General features: G+C 37.1%; 1 protein-coding gene across 4 annotated transcripts in view; it reads left to right on the forward strand.

Moving 5' to 3' along the window:
- Positions 1 to 14,302, forward strand: part of PDE10A (phosphodiesterase 10A) — a 270,956-nt gene that overhangs the window by 231,833 nt on the left and 24,821 nt on the right. For all 4 annotated transcript variants that reach the window (XM_034765248.1, XM_034765250.1, XM_034765252.1 and 1 more), the window contains 3 exons: positions 991 to 1,074; positions 4,337 to 4,487; positions 9,906 to 10,061. In XM_034765248.1, coding sequence (XP_034621139.1) covers positions 991 to 1,074; positions 4,337 to 4,487; positions 9,906 to 10,061 — 391 coding nt within the window. The remainder of the gene's footprint in view (positions 1 to 990; positions 1,075 to 4,336; positions 4,488 to 9,905; positions 10,062 to 14,302) is intronic.

Consider the following 14,302-nt stretch of genomic DNA (forward strand, 5'->3'; position numbering starts at 1 on the left):
CATTAAGCATTAATGTAGGATATTCTTTGCAGTATAATTTCTAATGCTTTGTTGAATGATATTATATAACCCACCTCCTCAACAAAATAATTTTTACTTTTAAATATGGGCAGGCTTTCTTTCTGGAAACACAAACCCCCATTGTTTTAGAATCTGAACATAGGTAATCATTTTCCAAACAATTCAGCTACCTTCAGATCTGACACACCTGCTGTGCTGTTCAGTGAATCGCAGACACTCTAACATTTAGTTAGATTCAATGGGAAGTAAATAGAACATTTCAGCCGATCAGGTGCAATGAAAGGGGTTAATTAATAATGGATGGACAAGCAGCTCTGCTATGCTGGTCTCCCAACATGAGGCTGTGAATGTTGATATGACGGGGGGAAATGTCAACTAATGAAGCATAAAAATACAGTATTAAATCTGTACATTTTGACATTTTAATTTAGTTTCTATTAAATAGTAAAAGCTATTTTTTTCGCTACAAAAATGAAACTTGGTGGAAGTTGCATCCAGTTCTTGAAATAAGTAATTTTCAACCAGCCCTGGAAACACCAGTGAATTTGTGATTATATATGAACCACCCTTACAGCTTTTTGTGGCGAAGGATTAATTTGAGTTTGAATACTTCTGAATTACATTATAACTCCCCTCATTATCCTAATTCAACAAAGAAGATTCTGGTGAACTCTCTGACACATTCTTTAAACGATATAGTTCCCTTAAAAAGGGAAAGGGGAGGATATTTCTATTAAGCAAATAGGGCCAGGTCCTTCGCTGATGTAAATCTGCATAGCTTCATTGAAGTCAGTGGAACTACACTAACTTGCACCAGTTGAGGATCTGGTCAACAAAGTCAATACAGTGTGTATGTTCAGAAACAAGACTAACTGCCAGGTGAGCATGTCATCTAGCAGTTTTTAGCCTAATTATAATAAGAATTAATGGATATTTGCTGCTGCTGAATTTAAATATTCTTTATGTCAGATACCACTTTGATATCGGTCCCTACGAGAATGTCTGGCCAGCCATTTTTGTCTACATGGTCCACCAGTCCTGTGGTGCAACCTGGTATGAATTACAAGTATTTTTCATCACTATTGTTTTGGTTCTGTGATTATTTATTTATTTATTGATTGATTTTACTGACTGTTGTAATGAAACTCCTCATGCTTGGATATGTTTTTTTTAGTAACATAGTATACCTTGTCTACACAGGAATCTAGTAAGCAAATTGGATTTCCAGGCCCAGTTTTTGTTCCTCAGCTGGTAGGGCTGGGGATGTTGTGGGGTTAGTGAGCTCAGTTCCAAGTGAGGGAACTCTTCCCGTTGGACAACGGCCCTTTGAGTAAACAGCAGCATTGCTCAGTTCTGAGTGGAAATGCATCTGCAGCTCCTCAATGAGAAGGATGATGACAGCTTTATAGGACCTCTCAATAGTAAAGGAGACCTAAGGTCCATCTACACAGGATTTCAAAATATAGCTGCTGAATTAGTTTCAAATATTATTTAAATAGTGTCTAAAAAGATGTTATCAATTAGAACATTATCTAGCATTCAACAACAGTGGACAGGAACAGAAGACACGAATGGCTCTTCTGGCCCCATTCCTGACCCTTTCTGCTCCCTTCTACCTCCATATTGCAAAGTGGATGAGCAGTAACCCCTCCTAAATACAGCACCCTGCTTCACAGCAAAATCACCTTGTTTCCAATGTCAGAAGTCTTTGGTTCCAGAGATAGGGGCTAAATTTACTCCTAAATTGCTTCTTCTAAACTTTGTTTTCCAGGGGGTTTCAATTTGCTGTGGAAAAAATTGCACCAAGTTGAAACTTTGCTTAGTGAGTCTCAGCCCACAGATATTTTTAAAAAATAAATAAATGTGAGAAAAATATTTTCAGAGGAACACTGTAAAGATGGGGAGGCCTGGAATTTAACATCTTTCAACCCATCCAAATATATTTATTATTTTGAAGTTTCCTTTATGTTTTTAAAATATATATATAGAGAGAGAGAGAAAAAAGCTTCTTATCTCTCCAAAACAAAGTCTGCAACTGTCTTAACGTTGCATTTAGATGCTGAGCGTATTGAGGGTTAGAATTATGCCATTTGGCACAGTCTTGTGTAAAGGGTAGAGTGTAGCTGTTAAGCTGTCCACAGAGAGGGAGTGAAGGGAAAGAGCTGCAACTCCTAGAGACAATTCCTTGCTTGCTCCCAGTGAGAAGTAATATACTGCTGTCCTCTAACGAGAGCACAGCAGTAGAGGGAATAGTTATATTCTAGGCTGAGGCATCCTGTCTGTGGTGATTTTGCTTTTGGTGGTGATTGTCCTGTCCTTTAGTAGTTTCTGAAAGTAAGTAGGCATGGACAGGTATTTAAACAGAATGGAAGTGATCGTTGTAATATATCTATTCTGAGGAATATCCTATTTCAAAGAAAAATTTTAACAAATGTTTGAAAATGTCTGACTGAAACCTCTGGAATTTAAAAAAGAAGAAAAAACACTAAAGATTTTGTGAAAGACAATATGCCTCCAGTTTTTTTCTGATGCAAGGTTAAAGTTCTGTAAATGTTATAATAGTAAATAATAAGCATGAAGTACTATATTTTTCTGTCTAAATAGCTTATTATAGTAAATGTGTTTACATTTTTACATGATAGGTCAGAGCCATTTAGCTCTGTTTTTTCAGCCCACATACGCTGTAAAAGCCAGGACATTAATACTGCCACTATATAAAAGAGCAACAAAACCAAAGAGAACTCACCCAAATGAGGTCAGACAGTCAATTCACACTAACCAAAAGGAAGGAGTTTATGCTTAAAGTGTCCACTTCATCCTTAATTTTCCATGTTCAACCATAATATTACAGAACTCACCATGTAGTTGGTAATCATGCATATGACATACATTTCAATATCCAGGCATTTAAACTTGAGTGAAGTATTGTGTATGAAATGTAACTATTAATGAGGAACTATTCTATATAATCAAAGTTTTAGTTCTTCTTTGAGTGCTGGCCTCTTTGTGTATTCCACATGCACATGAGTACCTCGGAGTGGAATACAGATAGGGACCACACATCTCGAAGAACCTCTAGTTACAGTAAGTAACTGCCATTTCTTCTTTGAGTGTTAGTCTCCATGTGTATTCCTCTCATGGGTATGCATGCCAATGTGGAATACAGATAGGGACCATCTATCTTGAAGTAAGTAAGTAACCTCCATTTTTAGACACACAAACAGTATCAGTATAGTAACTAGCTAATATCATGTAGAAGAAATTATCATGCAACAGAACAACCCCTCAGTTTCAAAGAAACTGCGATAATAGGTTGGAAGAATGGTCAGTTTGAAAGAGCACAGAATTGGAAATCAGGAGACTCAGGTTTAATTCAAAGACTTGGGTTCAACAGATTTCCTGTGTGACCTTCGACAGGTCATGCAGGGGCTTTTGAAAAATTTACCTTTAAACTATTCTGTGCCTAAATTTCCATTGTGTAACAATGGGGATACCGCTTCCTGCTACCTTGCAGGAGTGTTATGTGGATAAAATCCATTAATGATTGTGAGACACTCAGACACTTTTTTGACAAGGGCCACATAAATACACTGACAGTCAGAAACAGCAATGCTGGTAGATATGCTAAATGCTGCATACTTATGCTTAATCACATAATGCTGATGTAGCAATCCTTTTTACTACTACCCTCACTTCCAATTTCTTTTGACCACCAGTCTATTTTAAGTAATTATGGTAGGTAAACAGGCTTAGAGATAAGTTTCCTTAAATAAAATAGCCCCTCAAACTATGTGGATTGAGACATGGATTATGTTCAGAGGATGTCAATTATGTTTAGAGTGACAATAACCCAATAAAAAAGCCAGTGAAACTATTTCTGGAGCCACTACATGCTCCAACAATTGGAATGGAGTCAAAGACAAAAATGTATCAAAGAAGAAGAAAAGAGGAGAAATTATTATGTTTTCTTGCCAAATATAGTCTACTTTAAGCTAATTATTCTCTTGAGATTATTAGCAGTAGATACCTGTTTTAAGGAAGCAACAGTCAGGGATTCTGAGGGTTTTGTGCAAATGAACCCTGAAAGTTACTTGGGAAGATTGACTGTATCAGAACATGGCAGACTGAAATCAGACCACCACCCTGAATTATACTCTGACTACTGGAATCTAAATGTTTCATAATTCTAATTGATCTTAGAAAGGGAACCAATCATATATTTTTGTTATAAAGAGTGGGTTATTTTTGGGTGAATTAGAATTATTGTCATTTTTTCCATTCTGTTTCTTCTCTCTCACCAATTTTTTCTTTGAAGCTTTGAACTTGAAAAGCTATGTCGTTTTACTATGTCTGTAAAGAAGAACTATCGCCGTGTGCCCTATCACAACTGGAAGCATGCAATTACAGTTGCACATTGCATGTATGCCATACTTCAGAACAACCAAGGGCTTTTCACAGACCTGGAGGTAAGCACGGGGACCATAGTACTCTCACGAAATCTCATAACTCAGACAGCAATGTAATTCTGAGCTAGGAAGGAAGGTGTCAATTGTCCTGGAAATACATACAATATCTTTCCTCTATTATTGTTTTGCTTTGAGTTTTTCTGTAAACTTATTCTCTGTGGGCTTCTCTATAAAATTTGGTCTTTATATACCACAGCGGTGTCCTCAAGATGGCACTCTCCCATACAGTGACTGCCATTAAAAAGTCAGCATTTATCCGTGCTTACCACACAGTGTTGTCAGCAATGCGCAGCAGTTCTAAATACAGGAAATAATGTGATATCTGGTACCACTGTTTGGTAATTGTGTGTAAATGTTGACTTTCTAGTGGCAAACTCTGTAAAAGAGAAAAGCCCTTCTATGTTCTTTTAAAGCAAAGGGGTTCTTTCTCTAAGTTAAAGCTTGCTTTCTGTATAATTCAGATGTAGATCAGGATGGATAAAATTACCATAATAATGCTTACAGTCATAAAGAATGATCTTTAAGCCAACTAAAATTAGAATTCTTACACAGCATGATGATGGTTGTTCAGAATTTTAATACTGTGCAAGAAATAATTTCCGGATCTGAAAGAACAAAATGTTTTTAGTTCAGCAATTGATTTAGATGGAATCCATGCCATATAAGATTTCAAAATGTATTTCTTAAATTGGGAGTTCTTCCTCCTCAAGACAACAGTTCTAGGGTTCAGATTTACAAGTGTGTATTGGTTGGTGTGGGGATTTCTTGGAGTGGGGAGGCAGTTTGGTTTATTTATGTATTTTCCACCTCTCAGAACTTTGACAAAAATAATTTGGTCTTACTTAGCGAGAGATTCTTTGCCCAAAATATAACATTTCATTTGGGTGGTATTTCGGTTAACAACGTAAAAAAGAAAAACTGCATCCTGTTCTCTATGCATGCAAAATTCCCATTTGAAGTCAGTGCATAGTGTAATACTTTTTTTGCCCAAATTTCACTATAAAATGCAGTGGTATTTCACAGACAATTGTGTCTTCCCCTGCTTCAGAGGATCATAAGCCTGGAAGGGACCCCCTGGGTCATTGGGTGCAGTCCCCTGCTATCTTAGGCAACTTCATCATATAATTCCATTAATAAATTTATTAAACTCAATTTTAAATCTAGTTTGCTTGCTCCCACTTCTGCTACTCGGAGGCTGTTCCAGAATCTCACTCGTCTGATGGTTAGACACCGTCTTCTAATTTCCAGCCTAAATGTATTCATGGCCAATGTATAACCATTTTTTCTTGGGCCAACATTGTCATTTAGTTTAAATAGCTCTTCTCCCTCCCTACTGCCTACCCCCAGATGTATTTACAGAGAGTAGTCGTATCTTCTCTCAGTCTTCATTTTGCTAAACTAAACAAGCCAAACTCTTTCAGTCTTCTCTCGTAAGATGCATCCACCATTCCCCTAATCCTCCTATTGGTCCTTCTCTGCATCTGTTCCAGTTTAAATTAATTTTTCTTCAACATGGGCAATCAGAATTGTACACAGTCTTACCAGTATCTTGTACAATGGCATTAATACTTCCCTATCTCTACTGGATACTTTTTGTGGGAGAAAGTACAGAGGGTGGATTCCAGTTTCCTTCCCTGCATGATTCAACTCTTCCCCCTTTTGATTACATTTCCTTGTTGGAGAGAAGTTGACTCTGCTGTCAGATATCAGCAGGTGTAAACTTATGTATTTTGATCACATCAGGCATAGAGATGGAAATTAACTTGAGAAAGTTATTATGGAAGGAATGGCGGCAAGTCATTGCAGTAGGGGACAACCAGCAAAGAGGTGGGTAGATGGTGTGCAGCAGATCCTTGGGAGGTCAGTGGCTGCATGCTTGAAGTTAGCAATGGATCAAGAAGGCTTCCAAAAATTCTGCTATGATATCAGTAATATTTAGACATAAATAAATGTATTTTACTTATTTCTACTAGAAATACCTTGCCTGTTACATTCTTGGATTGCCTTTGCCTTTTTCATTGCCCCATCACGTTGATGGCTCATAGTCATCAAGCAGTTGACTAATGCACGCAGGTCTTTCTCCTCCTCTGTTGTTTTCAACTGACGATTCCCCAGTTTAGAACAGAAATTCTTGCTGTTAGCTCCTAATTGCATGACTTTGCACTTTGTATTATTAAATTTTATCTGATTTCTGTTACTGCAGTCCTCAAGGTCATCCAGTTCTTCCGGTATCACATTCTGACCCTTCTCTGGATTGACAATGCCTCCCAATTTTGTGTCATCAACAAATTGTATTACTACTTCCTCCTTTTTGTGCCAAGGTCATTAATGAAAATGTTAAATACATTTTGTCCCAACATCAGTCCTTGAGAAACTCCACTAGTAACCTCCGTCCAGCTCAATAGTTCTCCTTTAGGTGAATCTGTTATCTCCCCTTTAGCCAGTTCCTTATCCACCTTACAATTCTTGTACTAATCCTCATTTTCTCCAGTTTAACTAATAATTTCCCATGTGATATCTATAAAAGGCTTTATTGATCTCCAAGATATCAGTTAAAGAAAGATATTAGGTTAGTTTGACACGACCTACTTTTAGTAAACCCATGTTGCATTGTATCCCATTTTTCATTTACCTCCACATCTGTAATGATTTTTCCCCTCAAAATTTGTTCTAAAGCCTTGCATAATATTGAGGTCAGACTAACAGGTCTGCAGTTGTCCAGATCACTTTTTTTCCTTTCTTAAATATAGGTACTACTTTTACTGTTCTCCAGTCATATGGTACCACCCCAAATTTGACAGATTTATTAAAAATCTTTGCTACCAGACTTAAAATGTTATGTGCCAATTCTTTCAATATTCTGGGATGGAGTTTAGCCAGTCCCCACAACATGAACATATGAAGCTGTTTGAGTTTAAATAAGACCATTTGCATTTCTGTTTACTCACACCCATTTGCCATCCTGCCTTTGCCCCCATATTCTATATTAGCATCCTTACTAAAAATGGAGACAAAGTATTCCTCTAGCTTTTGGGTCATAACTAGATAATCCTTAATCTCTACACTTCCTCGCTGCAAAGTGGCTCCAGTTATTTTCTTGTTCTCTTTTTATTTATATGGCGAAAGAATCTTTTAATATTTGTTTTAATTTCCTGGTAGTATAGGAAACAAAGGGTTCAGAATATCCTCAGTAGTCAGATTATATTCTATTCAATGCACAGATTCTCTCATCCTCTGTGTTTGGAAAGCACCTAGCACATATAATAATAAAAATTGTCATCCTTCAAGACCCTTCTCAATTCTGCCCCTCCCTGTCTACATCTGCCTTTGTCTCCTTTCACATTGCAGTTTATGATAGAAGGTAGTTACTAAGAAGAGAAAGGTACCAGCCATTTGATTTTGGGGGATAGGTCCTGATCAAGGGGTTTGGTCAGCCATCTTGATGGAAAGGTGTGGTGAGAATTTTACCTTGAACCAAGTCTAGCTTAAGTTTTAATTACTAGACATCGTTTTGATCTTTATTTCTCTTGTAACCATTTCTGGCTTTAATCGTTATACTTGTACACACTTAAAATCGATCTCTTTGTAATGAAGTAAACTTGCTTTATTTTTAATCTGAACCAATCCAATGCTGTGTTTGAACTGAACTGTTTGGTAGCTCCAGTTAAAATAACACCTGTTGGATAGTGACCCTTTAAAGGAACAACGAACCTTAACATTCCTCTGATTGTTCCAGGACAGGCAGGACAGTTCCGATCACATGTTTTGGGAAAATTCAGGGCTGGAGCATTACCTTACCAGTTGTTAACCAAGGCTGGTGGAGAGCAGTGGAAGTCTGTGGTATTGCAGGCAAGCTCCAGGATCCAAAGCTTTGGATCAGGGCTGCCCAATGCGTAGACATCAAGCTCATGGTTGTTGCTAGTTGTGGGTGTCCTAGGCAGAGAGCTACAGTAGCAAGGCATTCTGAGGCACTCATGGTCCCAGGGTAAAAGGTGACACAACTCTTCACCAGTCTGGATTGCACCCCAGAAGGTGACACTTGTGTTCTAGTTCAAATAAGGATTTTATTTAAAAATTCTTATCAAATGCAATTTGTCTATATGGTAGAGAGAGAGCCTGCAATATAAAAATGTAATTCTATGTACTATCATTGCACAATTTGTATGAGAAAAATAATCTAAAACTAATTAGCTTCCTTGTTTTGTCCTCCTGTAATTTAAGAACAGACAGACCAATTTTTTTTTAATTGATGATAAAAAACAAAACAAGGTTAGCTTGTTATGTTGCTGTTAAATCCCGTTAAATAAACAATGATCCCTTCCAGGCCACAGAATCTTTGGGCTGGTCTGCTAAATCCACTTTGCTCCTCTCTACTCCCAATTCTCTGCTGGTATAAGGTGGACCTTACATTACCGGTGTAAATGAACGCCACTCCTAGAAATAACCAGCTCCTCATGTCTCCCCCTTTTATGCGTCTGAGCAGAGCTCAGGCTGGGTGTAGAATGTAGCATTTTGTCTGCAGATGAAGTATACATTTGTTGCTTTTCCCCACTCTCTCTTTGGACCATCACACACAGACACCTATACATACACACATATAAACACCTAACAAAAATGGCCCCAGTTGCTCGTCCTGTAGAATATGTAAATATATTCTTTAATTCTGCAAAGTCCCCCTCCTGGAGTTTCTTCCATATCCTTCCATTTGGAACAGGATTTGCCTATTACTGAAGAAACAGTAGGTTGACTCTCAGTAACTATCTGCACTGGCTTTTGGGCCTCCTGCTTCTCTCCTGGACTTCCCCAACTTGTGGGAACTTTTCCCCCATAGTTCTTCTTTAAAGGGGGGTTCTCCAGCACAGAAGGGTTTCCACTATCCAATTAATACAGCCTCAGCCTGTATTTAATTGTTTAGTAAATTGATAGACGGGTACGGCGTGGAATGATGTATGTTCCCTGACTCCTTCATCCTCCTCCCACACAGACTCCTGGACCCCAGGAAACTTGTCAGTGGATCTGGGGGCAGGTAGCTGATACACACACACACAAGAAGGTCAAGCTCAGTTCATGGATCTAATGAGAACAATTTGGCCAAATATGTTTACACTCTGTGTAACTTCTGTGATAAAACAGAGCTATAGTCTGTGCATCTGGTGGACAACTACATAGAGTTTAGAATACCAAGAAAACATACTTTAAACAGGAAACCTGAAACAGTCATACTAATAAAATGGAAAATTGAGAGCATCAAAAATCCATTGCATAGAGTGAACAAACTGCCATTTGGTTTCTTTTTAATTTATATATTGTAGTGTCACTGTACAATATTTAAAGAGATTAAAGTGAAACCTAGAGGCAAGGCAATGCATCTCTTCACTTCTTATATTTTCTTTTTGTTTGCCTCACACATTTCTTTAGCGAAAAGGTCTCCTAGTTGCATGCTTGTGTCATGACCTGGATCACAGGGGTTACAGCAACAGCTACCTTCAGAAATTTGATCACCCTCTGGCAGCTCTTTATTCCACCTCGACTATGGAGCAACACCACTTCTCCCAGACAGTGGCCATTCTGCAGGTAGGATTACTGAATGCACTAGAGCTTAGAATCATAGTAGTCAATGTAATAGACTCAGCATTTCTTAATAGCTGTTTTTTAAGCATGTTTAATTTCATTACTAGATTTGTAGTGCTAGTCTAGAAAATAAAAATATGTGGCCACAGTTTATTACAGCAAGCCTGTATTCCACTATTGCCAAATCCTAAGTGTTAAAAAATCAGGAGTCAACCACTCCCTCCCCCAAAATCTTGAGATTTCCATAAAACCCCATAGATTTTAAAAATATAAAGAATTGAGGTTTTTTTATTTGCTGTCTGGTTTCTGAACGTTTGGAGTGCACTTGGGTCATGTTTTGATGCTTTTTTCTCTAGCCGTGAAAACCTAGAAATGTACTTGTTTTTTAAATGAAAAATTCCCTGAGATTCCCATATTGTCAGATGATTCCAGCAGCTGATGCTTCAAGAAAGAGTTGGTCTACACTGCACTCTGAGATGTGGTTGCAGCTCAGGTAGACTTACGTTGTCTTTACCCACGCTAATATGGCTAAAATGGCAGGTAGAAGCCATGGCATGGACTAGCAATGCAAGTAGGTACCCAGGGTCCCCGAGGTGCTGGTCCAGCCCACACTAAAGTCCGCATCACTGCACCTGAATTGCTGTTTTTAGCCATTCTGGCACAGGTAAACAGATGTTGGATTACAATGTAGACATACCTAAAATGACCAAATTTGAGACTTACAATAGAATCACAAGAATTGGCAACAGTGCTTATTAGTCTTTTATTTCAGAGTTATAGCAATCTGCTGTAATAAATTCCTGGGAGAATTAAATGCGTGGCTTTAAATGTGCATGCATCCTTTACCTAGGAGCAAACACAATTTTTGGCATGCATGGAAAAATGTGCATAATAGTTTGATTATTTTCATGTGCTTTCTTCTTCTTCTTCTTCTGTGATTTAAAAATAACTGTTTTAAATATTAAATTTTGTATGCTGGTGGATCCATAATATGAAGTAGTTCCTTTGTGAGTTGAGTTGAGTTAATACAAACCTACCAAGAGTGTGCTAACCAATTTCAGGACAGTTAAACTTAGTGATAACACACAGGTATTTTGTCATTCATTAAAAATAAACTGATGTTGAACTGGTAAGAGAGAGACTTCATAGCTACAAAAATAGCTCCTAGTCCATTATGATTTCTGTGCTCACTGCTTTTCATTTTGGTGTGCACATTCCCTATACACACCCTTTTCATGGTAATGTGTCTCCAATCCCTTGCTAACTTTTTTCTCTTCCTGGTGTTTCAAGGGGAGCATATTTATTTTCTTCAATATCTTATCAGCTATTCATAAAAACACGTGTTCTGTATCACATTCATAAGCACATCTTGTGATTCATATTTTGAGGAATCTTATACATGGGAGCCTTCACAGAATGTAAGCCTTAACTCTTAATGTTCCTTCATTTAGGAGAGTGTAAATGAGCCCCTCAGCGTTAGTATGGCATTAGATGTTTAATATTTGTTTTTCAAATGAGTTTATATACAGTGAGCAAGAAACTCAATCCTATTAAGGCTTCTTTGCAAACTTAAATCAGTACTGTAATGGCCTATTTGGGGTTTCCTCTGCATGGTGGAATTCCTGAGTTGTACAGATCCACCATAGCTGCTCCTGTGCTACATCCTAGCCCTGGCAGTTGCGCACAGGGTGGTGTTTTGGGAAATGGGACATGGCCAGGATGCTACTGTGTATGCTAAAATACTGGCAGCCAAAATGGTCACTTGGGGATACTGGTGGCCAGTGTCATATAAAGCAGCCTTTAGGTTGCTCTGTTTTGCACTAGGGACTGGATGGCCCCAGGATCAGGGACCCTTCTTAGACTAGCACCAACCAGAGCTGAGGGATCTGGCTTTGTGTGTCAGCAGTAAAAATAGTAATTGTAAATAGTAATAGTAAAAATGTTACATTAATTAGAACTTTATAGCTATTTGTTTCAACCATCATAAACATAGATTTATGACATACTTATTTTTAGGGCTGTCAAATGATTAAAAAATAATCACAATCATGAGATTTTTAAAAAGTTGTGATTAATCACAGTTTTAATTGCACTGTTAAACAATAATAGAATACCAATTCAAATGTATTATAAACATTTTCAGATGTTGATTTCAATTACAACACAGAATACAAAGTGTAGAGTGCTCACATATATTATTATTATTTATTACAAATAAGAAATAGGCAGCATTATCTCCCATAAATGTAAACAAAGTTGTTTGTCTTAGCAATTGGCTGAACAAGAAGTAGGACTGAGTGGACGTGAAGGCTCTAAAGTTTTATATTGTTTTGTTTTTGAGTGCAGTTATGTAAAAAAATAATTCTGCATTTGTAAATTGCACTTTCACAATAAAGGGATTACATTACAGTTCTTGTATGAGATGAATTGAAAAATACTATTTCTTTTGTTTATCTTTTAACTGTGCAAATATTTGTAATAAAAAATCATATAAGCGAGCACTGTTCACTTTTGTATTCTGTATTGTAATTAAAATCAATATATTTGAAATTATAGAAAAACATCCAAAATATTTATAATACATTTAAATTGGTATTCTATTATTGTTTAACAGTGTGATTAAAACTGAAGTTAATTGTGACTATTTTCTTAAATCTAGTTAATTCATTTTGCATTAATTGCTTGAGTTAATTATGATTAATTGACTGCCCTACTTATTTTATATAAATATAGAGGATTCCAGTTACCAGTTTTAGCTGATCATGGAAAGAATCAAATCTTATCAGCAGGCATGCATTCCAAATAGTGTTCAGCAACATAAATGGCATACCCAAAATGCAGCTTTCATTAGTACATAAGAAACCAACCAGTTCTTGTAGGTTAATACTGTGTGCAGAAACAGTCATAACTATCTGATCATGTTAATGTTCCTGATATTGTAACTTCTGAGGTCCTAAAAGGTGCCTACTGCACACCCTGTGGTGTTATGCTACTGCATAACTTTAGTTATAGAACATGGAGCATATTAATGGTAATCATGCATCAAGAGAAGAAAAAAAATCAATGCCAAAAATCCAGATTAGGAGAACTACTGCTAAACACTGTCTGGCACCAGAGTGCTGAAGATGGATTAAAATAAGTTTCTTGAAACATCCTGTACCATGACTTGGGACATTGTCAAAGGAACATTGAGACACAAATGGATTGTATTTTCTCTTCATTATTCACAATAAATATATTTGTCCAAGCAAAATGTTGTAAAATAAAGTTCACATTCCCGGTGATGGCCAAAAACAAGCCTATTTTATTTGTACCAATAAGAGATTGTTTTAGAACAACTTATCCTTATGGATAATGCTTGACAAAAAGCAGGGAGACTTTTGGTTATGTTCTGCACAAGTGGCAATGAAATGTTGAAACACATCCAAGTTTAATGTATTTTTAATGTTTTCTGTTTATATGCACCTTGATTTGGCTAGTTCATCCTTTTTTCTTCCTGCCCCCTCTGGGTTTTAGCAAGACCTTTAATTAATTGTTTCCAAAAGGAGAGAAATATTGGATAGTCCAGAGTTTTCTAACTAGATGGTGTAGCTTTCACCAGCGGTCACCATATATGGATATTGTTCATTACATATGGTTTAATAATAGTAAAAATGGAAAGGGCATGAAGCATGGCATGTTGCCATAGTTTCCATGGTGTAAGACATTATTCTCTCTAGTTCATAAGTCAGCTCATTCTTAAACAAAGATGCCTTTCCCTAAATATACACATGAAAGTACTATACCTAATTTCGTTTCGAAAGAGGAAATTATTCATTAGCAGAATTATTCTGAATAATTCTGCTAATGAATATTAATTACATTTTATTTAGGGCACTTTAATCAAATTGCAATAACCTTATTACAGTAACTAGATATTTCTTTATCGATATTAAATATTGTGCATACACTTACACTGTGCACTATTAAAACACTCCTGTTATCTTCAGGAAGAAATCCCAAGCTAGTTTGCCAGGCTAGTGGCATCTCAGCCCTCTGGATCAGGCTGGGAATCCCAGGCTCCCAAGCCAGCTGTAAGTGGGAATGTTTTGTAGAACTGCTGGGAAACGCTTTGTTAAAATGTATTTCTGCCTAGTAATTTCTTCTATCTTCAGAGAGCTTTCTCCATTTAGAAGGAGAGAGGAGTGTTTAAAAACAAATAAACCCCAAACAAGCAAACATTGGGCTTGAGAAGTGCTGAGAAC

This window comes from Trachemys scripta, chromosome 3, assembly GCF_013100865.1.
Source record: "Trachemys scripta elegans isolate TJP31775 chromosome 3, CAS_Tse_1.0, whole genome shotgun sequence".
Lineage (NCBI taxonomy): Eukaryota > Metazoa > Chordata > Testudines > Emydidae > Trachemys > Trachemys scripta.